The 12,646-nt window shown below is 38.8% G+C and overlaps 1 protein-coding gene across 2 annotated transcripts in view; it reads left to right on the top strand.

Annotated features, from left to right (window-relative positions):
• The window catches only part of EIF2A (eukaryotic translation initiation factor 2A), a 39,384-nt gene that overhangs the window by 21,418 nt on the left and 5,320 nt on the right, over positions 1-12,646 (top strand). For both annotated transcript variants that reach the window (XM_008983671.5, XM_003735043.6), the window contains 2 exons: positions 2,076-2,647; positions 6,105-6,218. In XM_008983671.5, coding sequence (XP_008981919.1) covers positions 2,076-2,647; positions 6,105-6,218 — 686 coding nt within the window. The remainder of the gene's footprint in view (positions 1-2,075; positions 2,648-6,104; positions 6,219-12,646) is intronic.

The raw sequence follows: 12,646 nt of genomic DNA, 5'->3' as shown, positions 1-12,646 counted from the left end.
GGTAATTCCATTGTAGTAGCTCTTTTGGAACTTACTTATTATGATAGCAAATTGTTTAGTATGTTTAATACTATCTTTAGAATTGTTAATATCTAAGAGGCTGGGCATGGTGGCTCATGCCTGTAATTCCATCACATTTGGGAGGCTGAGGTGGGAGGATCACTTGAGCCCAGGAGTTTGAGACCAGCCTGATCAACATAGTGAGACCCCACCTCTAAAACAATAGAAAAACTTAGCCAGGCATGGTGGCATATGCCTGTAGTCCCACCTTCTCAAGAGACTGAGGTGGAAGGATCATGAGCCCAGAAGTTCAAGGCTGCGGTGAGCGATGATTATGCCACTGTACTTCAGCCTGGGTGAAAGAGTGAGACCCTGTCTCAAAATAGTAATAATATCCAAGAATGTTACCACTTCATCTGTTGTTTGAACATGTGTAAGTAGGGTAATCTACCTTTTAAAAACCAGTATTTCCATTGAAGTCAGAGGCAAAACAAGGATGGCTCCCCTTTTCACTTTATTTTAATAACATTCTGAAATACCTAGTCGATATTTCTAATTAGCAGAAGTAAAATATATACAGTTTTGAAAGGAGAAAACAAAATCATCTCTGCTCATGTAGATGAAATCATACTATAAACAAAAGCTACTTAAAAAAAATGAAAGATTTCATATATAGCAAAAAATAAGAACAAATAGATAGGGCCAGTGGGAAGAAACTTTAAAACTTCAGGGAGACAAACTATGACCTTTACTAAGAAGAATTATTATAATAAAGGTGTCATTTCTCTCCTGTCAACCTAAAACTAAATTTAAATGCCAGTTGACTTTTTTTTTAATGAAATAAATTGGTTCTAAGGTTGGTGTTGAAAAATGAGCATGCAAGAATATTTTGGGAACTTTTGTAAAAGAATAGCAGGCCAGAAGTTCTCTGGAGTTCTGACACTACCAGATATTAAAATGTACCCAGCACTTTGGGAGGCGGAGGTGGGCTGATCATAAGGTCAGGAGTTTGAGACCATCCTGGCCAACATGGTGAAACCCATCTCTACTAAAAATACAAAAATTAAACAGGTGCAATGGCATGCACCTGTAATCCCAGGTACTCACTAGGCTGAGGCAGGAGAATCACTTGAACCTGGGAGTCAGAGTGAGCTGAGATCACACCACTGCACTCCAGCCTGGGCAATGGGAACGAAACTCCATCTCAAAAAAAAAAATTCTGAAAGGATATGCAAGAAATATAATAGAGAGTTGCCTTTGGATAAAGCACTGCTTTTTATGGGTTTTTTTTTTTTTTGAGATAGAATCTCTCTGTCGCCCAGGCTGGAGTGCAGTCGTACCATCTCTGCTTACTGGTTCACTCTGCCTCCCAGGTTCAAGCGATTCTCCTACCTCAGCCTCATGAGTACCTGGGATTACAGGCTCATGCCACTGCGCCAAGTTAATTTTCATACTTTTAGTAGAGACAGGGTTTTACCATTTTGGCCAGGCTGGTCTCAAACTCCTTACCAAAAGTAATCTGCTCGTCTTGGCCTCCCAAAGTGCCAGGATTACAGGCTTGAGCCACCATACCTGGCCTTTTATGGCATTTTAAAAAATATAGGGCATAGTGGCTCCTTCCTATAATCCTAGCACTTTGGAATGCCAAGACGGGGGGATCCCTTGAGCCCAGGAAGTGGAGGCTGCAGTGAACTATGATCATGCCACTGCACTCCAGTGTGGGCCACAAAGTGAGTTCCCATTTCTAAAAATAAATAAATAAATAAGTTGGTATTTTGATTACCATTTGCACACATTACCCCTTCCAAAAAAAATTTGTTAATACTAACAAAGTATTACCATAAACCCATATTGCCAAAATTTTTTAAAGAAATTAAGATTCAGTAGGGGTTCTTAAATAAATTCGTGATTATACATTAATCCCCCTAGTATTTAAGAGTATTTTAATGTTAACATTCCTTGACATTTGTTTCATCTGTTTGACGCGTTTATGAGTACTATATGATGGTAACTTTTGCTAACAAATATTGATATAGTTCTTTATTGCTAATTTGGGCTTTATATTCTTTTTCTAGCAAAAAATGGCCCCATTTATGATGTAGTTTGGAATTCTAGTTCTACTGAGTTTTGTGCTGTTTATGGTTTTATGCCTGCCAAAGCGACAATTTTCAACTTGAAATGTGATCCTGTATTTGACTTTGGAACTGGTCCTCGTAATGCAGCCTACTATAGCCCTCATGGACATATATTAGTATTAGCTGGATTTGGAAATCTGAGAGGACAAATGGAAGTGTGGGATGTGAAAAACTACAAACTTATTTCTAAACCAGTGGCTTCTGATTCTACATATTTTGCTTGGTGCCCGGATGGTGAGCATATTTTAACAGCCACATGTGCTCCCAGATTACGGGTTAATAATGGATACAAAATTTGGCATTATACTGGCTCTATCTTGCACAAGTATGATGTGCCATCAAATGCAGAATTATGGCAGGTTTCTTGGCAGCCATTTTTGGATGGAATATTTCCAGCAAAAACAATAACTTACCAAGCAGTTCCAAGTGAAGTACCCAATGAGGAGCCTAAAGTTGCAACAGCTTATAGACCTCCAGCTTTAAGAAATAAACCAATCACCAATTCCAAACTGGTAAGTAAAGTTTTACTACTTTTATAGAAAAAAGTTTATTTTGGGTCAGGTGCAGTAGTTCATACCTGTAATTGCAGCACTTTGGGAGGCCAAGGTGGGAGGATCACTTGAGGTCAGAAGTTCAAGACCAGCCTGGTCAACATGGTGAAACCCCATCTCTACTAAAAGTACAAAAATTAGCTGGACATGGTGGTGTATGCCCGTAACTCCAGCTACTCAGAAGGCTGAGGCAGGAGAATTGCTTGAACCTGGGAGGTGGAGGTTATAGTGAGCTGAAATTGCACCACTGCACTCTAGCCTGGGCAACATAGCAAGACTCTGTCTCAAAAAACAAACAAAAATAATAATAAAAGAAAAAGATCTGTCACAGTGTGGAGTTCTCCAGATTTTTTTTTCTCATGTTCTTGTGTTACCTAGTACCAGATAAGAATATGAATCATTGAGGACTTACTCCTGAAGATGATGAACAGCTCATATTAGTAGGTTGACAAAGTAGTTAACTTAAAATAATTCACATTTAAATGTTCTGGAATAAGCTGGGCACAGTGACTCACGCCTGTAATCCTAGCACTTTGGGAGGCCAAGGAGGAAGGATTGCTTGAGCCCAGTAATTCAAGACCAGTCTGGGCAACATGGTGAGTCCCCATCTCTAAAAACAATAATAAATAAAATTAAATTTTCTAGGATATGTAACTGAGTATGGCATAGCAGCCTTGTAGATCAGAGGCTCAAATTCAGATACCTTTTAGGCAAGGCCAGTAATGTAAGGCAATAATGAGTTGGAGAGAATGGTGAATGAGAGAGCTCATACCCACCCCCTCTTTTTTTTTTTTTTTTTGAGATAGAGTCTCCCTCTTGTCACCCAGGCTGGAGGGCAGTGGCACGATCTCAGCTCACTGCAACCTTCGCCTCCCAGGTTCAAGCAATCCTGCATCAGCCTTTTGAGCAATTGGGATTACAGGCGCCTGCCACCACACCCAGTTAATTTTTGTTTTTTTAGTAGAGATGGGGTTTCACCATGTTGACTAGGCTGGTCTGGAACTCCTGACCTCAAGTGATCACCTCCCTCAGCCTCCCAAAGTGCTGGGATTACAGGCATGAGCCACCGCACCCAGCCAGGATTTTTTTTAACATTTAAGATTTCCACTAAATTTTTGCTTTTTTATGTGGCATAATGATTGTGTGGTCCTGTCAAATCATTTTTAGTTGAAGTAGCTTTTTGCCCGGTAATTAGAAATTTTTATGTGTATCCAATTCCAGAAATTAGCTAAATTACAAAGAAAATACTGTCAAGAAATTACTAGAAACAAAGACTGTGTAGTAGATAACTTTACAAAGGAGGAGGGTTACACAGCAGTAGGGGAAAAAAGACAGGGTTCATCCACCACGGAAAAAAAATTTTTATGAGTAAAAATTTATATATAAATTATCCTTAAAGAATACTTATTAGCTTTCCAAAAAACCTTTGCCTTTTAAAATGTGTTCGTTGGCCAGGTGCAGGGGCTTACACCCGTAATTCCAGTACTTTGGGAGAGTGAGGTGGGTGGATCGCCTGAGCCCAGGAATTTGAGACCAGCCTGGGCAACATGGCAAGGCCCTGTCACTACCAAAAATACAAAACAAAAGCTGGGCATGGTGGTGTCTGCCTGTGGTCCCAGCTACTCAGAGGGTCGAGATGGGAAAATCACTTGAGCTCAGGAAGGGGAGGTTGCAGTAAGCTGAGAAAAATAAAATGTATTCATCAAAAACCGTCCCATAATAATTGATATAACTTAATAAAGTTTATTAATAAGAATGAAAGTACACATAATGAGCACATAGTACCAAAACCAGAAAAAAATTCATGATCTGTAGTAGTTGTGTGGATTTTTTTGTCTGAAGTGAAAGCTCTCTCAGGGGCTATATGATGCTCATAAGTGTGGAAGAAACTTGTAACTTACCTTTTCTTCTTGCATCATTTTAAATCAAAATTCTCCTGAGCAGAAGCTTTACAGCCAAAACAAACTACTGAAGAGCCCACTATTATTGTATAGCTTAAGTAGCATTTTATGCAGTTTGGATTAAAATGAAATAAAAGACCCTTGTACTCCAGATTTGTCTGCTGTCTACAAATGCGAGTTGTCTTAATACTTACTCTGTTTCAAGTAGACTGTGAACATACCCAGAACTCTGATGACCTGAAATAGTGCATTTGCTAAGATAAGGTCACTTTATGGTTTCTTATTTATTACTCTGCATCTTAAGTATTTGAGTCTTGCCCGTTTCCATGTAGGACTTAGAAGTAAAATGCAGATCTGAAACCTAGTACTCAGGAAACTTCATGGAGAGCTGATACTTTTGATGTGCTTAGTTATGATAGAGTCTAAGAGACAGTTAACATTAAAATAATAGTAGTATAGATAGAAATCAGTAAGTACGTGAATCTAATAGGGACTTGTAGTGCCATCACTCATACTATATGTTGTGTAAAACTACTCTGGAGGCCAGGCGCGGTGGCTCAAGCCTGTAATCCCAGCACTTTGGGAGGCCAAGGCGGGTGGATCGAGGTCAAGAGATCGAGACCATCCTGGTCAACATGGTGAAACCCCGTCTCTACTAAAAAATACAAAAAATTAGCTGGGCATGATGGAACGTGCCTGTAATCCCAGCTACTCGGGAGACTGAGGCAGGAGAATTGCCTGAACCCAGGAGGCAGAGGTTGCAGTGAGCCGAGATCACGCCATTGCACTCCAGCCTGGGTAACAAGAGCTAAACTCCATCTCAAAAAAAAAAAAAAAAAAAAACTACTCTGGAGATACATTGAAGCTATAATTCACCGTCTTTTCTATTGTGGATTATGGTTGTTACATGGTTCTGTAAATATCTGATGTTGGAACTGATTGTTTTCATTGTGTGATCTGAAAAGCCATGTAATTTTTTTTGCCCTCTTATGTCAATCCCAGATTTATAGTTATCTAGTTACTTCTTTCAATTTCATGTATTGTAATCTATTATTGGTTTTTCATTTGCTTTTATTTTTAATCTTCTAATATCTGATTTTACAAGTAAAGATCTAGCAAGTAATTCTTTGTGTGAAGAAAATAAGCGAGGCGACTGAGTTTCTGTTGACAGTAGTCAGAATCAAAAAGACCTCAGAAGAAGCTGTTGTTGATCTCTAGTCTCATAAGAATCATGTGTCTGTAATAGTGCTAAGAAAAATTCTGTTGTTTGCACAAAACTAAAGTGAATTTTGCCAGCTCTGATATGATTGAAAGAAACAGCAACTAATAGGAAGACCCTAATTAAATCTATCCTGACAGTGGAGTGTGCCACTACTAATTAGTTTTGAAATAATCTTTGCTAATGATCTTAAAATTGATAAAATAAGTTTATACTATATTAGCAGAAGTATATTATTTGTTGTTCTATGTGTTTACAACATGGACTCCATTTCAAAATTATTTTACATTTTCTGTAGCATGAAGAGGAACCACCTCAGAATATGAAACCACAATCAGGAAATGATAAGCCATTATCAAAAACAGCTCTTAAAAATCAAAGGAAGCATGAAGCTAAGAAAGCTGCAAAGCAGGTATTTGGGGGCACTAATCTCCTCAGAACAAAACAAACAAAAAGTCAGTTATGACTGGGTGTGGTGGCTTATGCCTGTAATCTCAGCACTTTGGGAGGCTGGTCACTTGAGGCCAGGGAGTTCAAAACCAACCTGGCCAAAATGGTGAAACTCTGTCTCTACTAAAAATCCAAAAATTAGCTGAGCATATAATCTCAGCTACTTGAGAGGCTTGAGGCAGGAGAATTGCTTGAACCTGTGAGGTGGAGGTTGCAATGAGCCTTGATCATGTCACTGCACTCCAGCCTTCCAGTCTGGGAGACAGAGTGAGGCTCCAAAAAAAAAAAAACAAAACAAAACAGTTAAGTTAGCTTTAAGCCTTAACATTTAAAGAATTGTGGTCCTAAATACTTGACTGCTTGACTGGGGGCCAGGTGTGGTGACTCATCCCTGTATCCCAACACTTTGGGAGGCCAATGTGGGAGAACTAGGCTTGGGCCCAGGAGTTCAAGACCAGCCTGGACAACATAGTGAGACCCCTGTCTCTAAAAAAATTTTTTTGCTAGGCATGTGGCGTGTACCCCATAGTCCCAACTACTTGGGAAGCTGAGATGGTAAGAACACTTGAGCTTGGAAGGTTGAGGCTGCAGTGAGCTGTGATTGTACCACTCCAGCCTGAGTGACAGAGTGAGACCATGCCTCAAAAAAAAGGAAAAAAACACAAAAACCCTTGGCTGTTATATAAAATATAATTGGAGTTAGACTTAAATAGGCAGAATGTCTTTCTTTTGTGTTTGCTTATGAATTTCTGAGTAATCCTGTCTGTGTGATGGGTGACAAAAGAAACTGGACCTACATTGTAACCTGAGACTAATGGTATTGTATAGCATGTTACTTGCTGTAGACTCTTTTGGTGGCACTCGTGTGAGGTGGTGCAGTTTGCTTTCCTTGAAGCATGTGTTTATAAGAGAAGCTGGAAATTACATGACTAGAAAGCCATTTGGGTACTCAGTATTATAGCACTATATGAAATTATTTAACTGGGAATCAGAATACCAGAAGTACCCAAATAATGGAATATTTCCAGTTTTTTTTAATTAAGTAGTTGAAAAGCCACACCAATGTAAATAATTGACAAATTGTGATCAGCTGGGCTGGGGATGTCTCGTTACTGAAGTTACGGTGATCACATTTTTGCAATTCAGGCAGAGTACATGTGATTGTACCACTCCAGCCTGAGTGACAGAGTGAGGCCATGCCTCAAAAAAAAGGAAAAAACACAAAATCCATTCAGGCTGCTACCTTAGACTAGGTAATTTATAAACACAAGATTATGACTCACAGTTCTGGAAGCTGGGGTGCTGGCAGACTCAGTATCTGGTGAGGATCCATTCTTCATACGTGGCACCTTCTTTTTGTGTGTCCTCGCATGGTGGAAGGGGCAGTGGAGCTCTCTTCAGTCTCTTTTATAAAGCTATTTGGGTGGAATCCTCATGACTCAATTGCTTTCCAAAGGCCCCACCTCCTAACACTATCACATTGGGTATTAGGTCTCAAACTATGAATTTGGGGGAAACATCAATATGTCAGACCAGAGCAGAGGGGTAGGGTTTTTGTTTTTTGTTTCTATTTTTATTTTTTAAGACACTTTCTTTCTCACTCTGTTAACCAGGCCACAGTGCAGAGACATGATTATGGCTCACTGCAGCCCCAAACCCCTGAGCTCAAGTAATCCTGCCTCAGCTTCCCAAGTAACTAGGACTATACATGTGTACCACCATTCCTAACTTTTTTTACTTTTGTAAAGACACGTTCTCACTATGTTATTCAGGCTGGAAGGGGGTGGGTTTTATTTGGCTTTGTTTTGGTTTGGGTTTTTTTGAGACTGAGTTTTGCCACGTTGCCCAAGCTAGTTTCAAACTCCTGAGCTCAAGCAATCTGTCTACCTCAGCCTCTCAAAGTGCTGGGTGCTGGAATTACAGGCGTGAGCCACTGTGCCCGTTCTGGAAAGGGCAGATTTTTAATAGCTGAGTGCTATATCACCAATACAGTCTTGCTGATAATTCTTGAATTTTGACAGGTCTAGGATGGTTATGTGATTTGGGAGGCAGTTACCATTTTAAGGTGTAGAATTGTGTTATGCAACCATATTCTGCTAAAATCTGGACTTTTAGAAAAACCATTCTGCTCATTTGTAGTTAATATATTTCATCCCCAGAAGTATCTTTTAATTTAAAGTCAGCTTTATGTTATTCCAAGTAAAATGATCTAGTCCATGTGTTAAGTATTGTTCTTTCATCAGCACAGGTAGGGACCTCTGCTGGCCCTGGGTATTATAACACATTAGTAGTATCCTTACAACTTGATAGGTTAGATGCCTTCTGAGTTTTAGGGCCTCTCTGAAACGCACTCAACTTAGAATTCTACTTTAATAAGCAAGGTGTCTTCCACTTTATCAAAAGATATTTTTAATATGACCATCAGTGATACTGAACTAAGATTCCTTTATAATTATTATATAAATATTAACATATAATTATATGTGATTATAATTAATAATCGTAACTTAATATGCTAATAATATACTGAATTACAATTATATAATATGCAAATTGTATCTATATTTTATAATTATGTCATATAATTTAATATAATTATAATTATTATAAATAACGGTTATTTATAACTCTCATTATATAACTGTCAGGTTTTTTTAAGGAGCCAGTACAATCATCAAGCACCTATACACGTTGTTTACTAAAGATGATACCAAAGGTGATACCGGTAATCGCTTATCGTGGAGTTGCTTTTTGAGTTGTTTTTCCAGTAATAGCAAAGGGTTTTCAACTTGCAATATAATCTATTCAGTGTGTATTTTGGGGACAACTGTCTGGAATTAGTAATGGCTGGGTGATGGAACAAAGCTAAATGGCCCTTGACAGAATCTCACCTTATCCAGGCTATCTTAGTCCTGACTGTGAAGTAAGTAGCCAGAGATAGAGCAATCAGATGTATATAATCTAACTTGTATGCTAATAAACTGGTGATAATTTTCTAAGTTTATTGATTTTACCAAAAAATCGTTGAAGCATAAGAATTTAATCTTGTTATATATACGTCCTTTGTAGAGAATGGCCAAAATTTAAGTGAAATAATGCAGACATTGCAACTTGTTCTTGATTAGTTTGTAAGGAAAAATAAATTTCACATTTCACTTAATTTTTTTTTTTTTTTTTTTTTTTTTTATTGGATTTTAGGTTTTGGGGTACATGAGCAGAGCATGTAAGACAGTTGCGTAGGAACACACATGGCAGTGTGCTTTTCTTTCCTTCTCCCCTTCACCCACATTTGGCATTTCTCCCCAGGCCATCCCTCCCCACCTCCCCCTCCCACTGGCCCTCCCCTTTTCCCCCCAATAGACCCCAGTGTTTAGTACTCCCCTTTCTGTGTCCATGTGTTCTCATTTCTCATCATCCGCCTATGAGTGAGAATATGCGGTGTTTCATTTTCTGTTCTTGTGTCAGTTTGCTGAGGATGACGTTCTCCAGATTCATCCATGTCCCTACAAATGCCACAAACTCATCATTTCTGATTGCTGCATAATATTCCATGGTGTATATGTGCCACATTTTTCCAATCCAGTCTATTATCAATGGGCATTTGGGTTGATTCCAGGTCTTTGCTATTGTAAACAGTGCTGCAATGAACATTCGTGTACATGTGTCCTTATAGTAGAACGATTTATAGTCTTTTGGATATATACCCAGTAATGGGATTGCTGGGTCAAATGGAAATTCTATTTCTAAGGCCTTGAGGAATCGCCACACTGTCTTCCACAATGGTTGAACTAATTTACACTCCCACCAACAGTGTAAAAGTGTTCCTTTTTCTCCACATCCTCTCCAGCATCTGTTGTCTCCAGATTTTTTAATGATCGCCATTCTAACTGGCGTGAGATGGTATCTCAATGTGGTTTTGATTTGCATCTCTCTGATGACCAGTGACGATGAGCATTTTTTCATATGATTGTTGGCCTCATATATGTCTTCTTTCGTAAAGTGTCTGTCCATGTCCTTTGCCCACTTTTGAATGGGCTTGTTTGTTTTTTTCCTGTAAATCTGTTTGAGTTCTTTGTAAATTCTGGATATCAGCCCTTTGTCAGATGGGTAAACTGCAAAAATGTTTTCCCATTCTGTTGGTTGCCGATCCACTCTAGTGACTGTTTCTTTTGCCGTGCAGAAGCTGTGGAGTTTTATTAGGTCCCATTTGTCTATTTTGGCTTTTGTTGCCAATGCTTTTGGTGTTTTGTTCATGAAGTCCTTGCCTACTCCTATGTCCTGGATAGTTTTGCCTAGATTTCCTTCTAGGGTTTTTATGGTGCCAGGTCTTATGTTTAAGTCTTTAATCCATCTGGAGTTAATTTTAGTGTAAGGTGTCAGGAAGGGGTCCAGTTTCTGCTTTCTGCACGTGGCTAGCCAGTTTTCCCAACACCATTTGTTACTTAATTTTAATGGTTTTTCACATGTATATCATTTAACCTTTCTTCCTGGAAGAGTTACATTCTTAGCTCATTATAAACAACTAAAATTTTATATATTTAAAATCTGATATAAAAAGTGAATTTTGATAGGCAGAATATCCCCTCTTCTTTTATTCACTCTTCTACTTTAAGTCGATATTATGAAAAATATAAAACTGCCTATTACCAGAACTTATAGGCTCCTTGAGAGGAGAGACTGAACATTTTCTTTCAAATACTTAAAGTGCACAGTAATTTGTTTTCATGAAGAAGGTAAGGAATTGTTTATTAAATTAAAGTGTACAAAAAAGTGAAACCAACATAACTTTAAAAAGAAAAATTGACTCCAATTTTGTATTTTATATAAATTCTTAGGCAGACATTTTTAGAGTTGAATATCTAGAAGTGATACCCTATTCTGTGTTCCCTGAGGATCCTACCCAGAATTCTGAGTAAAAGGTTATGGAGACCTGGGGCATTATATATATTCCACTGGAAATTCTGTAAGAAGTAGAAACCTTTTCTTGGAGCCAATAAATAAATACATAAATAACTCTTTTCCCCTTACCAAAATATGTAACTTGTTGTAATTATAAAGGAAAAGGCATTCCTTTACTTTTTTATTTATTTAGCCTGTGCGGCAAACCAGTATTATGCTAGGGGCTCAGTTCTAATGGAGAATGGTGGAATATGGTGTTAACGTAGGGGAAAAAATACTGGGCATTATGGGAGCCTGGGAAAGATGCAACTATCCAGTCTTAGAATAGGGAATTTTTCCAGGAGACTTAAAGGATAAGTAGGGTTCAGCCAGTGACTTGTAGGGGAAAGTGTTCTAGGCACAAAGAACAATATATAGTAGTCTCCCTTTATCCTGGAGGGGCAGAGATGTGCCTGAAACCACAGTTAATACAGAACCCTATAGAAACTGTGTTTTTTCTGTACGTACGTAGCTATCATAAAGTTTACTTTATAGATTAGGCATAGTAAGAGATTAACAGTAACTCATAAGAAAATAGAACAATTAAAACAATAGACTGTAATACAATATATGGGAATATGGTCTCTCAAAATATCTAATTGTATTGTATTCACCATTTTTATGAGGATGTGAGATGGTACAATGCCTGTGTGGTGAGATGAATGACCATGGCTGTAACCTGCAGATTGAGCTGCAACTGTGAAACTAGCACTAACTTCTTTTTTCTTCTTCCCAAGTTCATGGATAGGTTTATTCTTACTGTAGATCTTAGCAAATCAATGTACAATATTTTTTATTTCGTATTAAGAACTTTCATCTTTTCACTTAATGGAAATACTTTACGGCTTCTCTTTGGTACATCCAAATTGCCAGCATCACTACTCTGTGCTTTGGGGACATTATTAAGTAAAATAAGTGTTTCTTGAACACAAGCACTGTTGAAACTATGATAGTCAATCTGATAACCAAGACGGCTACTAGTGAAAAATAGGTGGGGACTGAATACACTGTGGATACGCTGGATAAAAGAATGATTCTCGAGACAAAGTCTGGTCGCTCACGGAGCAGAAGATCCCCCAGTGGTGGAAACACACGGGTCGCCAGCGCGACTCTCGTGGTCGGCGCAGCGGTTCCGCCGAGGTCCGGCGCGGCAGCTCTCGGAGCAGAGTAAACAGACCGCTTCCCCTTCTGACTGAGGTTTGGAGCCCCGGGAAGGCAGAGTCGCCTACTACGGAAACAAGAAGGAAGCCCGACAGGAGAATCCTGGGCAGAAAATCACCATCAGTTTTAACGCCGCTGCTCTGGCCCTGGGAACTAACAACCTGGACGTCCACTCAAGAGACCTAATCTGAAAGTTGGTAATTTCAAAGATGAGAGGAGGATAAATTTACAATGACGGGAAGAAACCAGCGTAAAAAAGCTGAGAATACTCAAAGTCAGAACGCCTCTCCC

The sequence above is a fragment of the Callithrix jacchus genome, chromosome 17, assembly GCF_049354715.1.
Source record: "Callithrix jacchus isolate 240 chromosome 17, calJac240_pri, whole genome shotgun sequence".
Lineage (NCBI taxonomy): Eukaryota > Metazoa > Chordata > Mammalia > Primates > Cebidae > Callithrix > Callithrix jacchus.
This window is presented reverse-complemented; position numbering and strand designations above follow the sequence as displayed.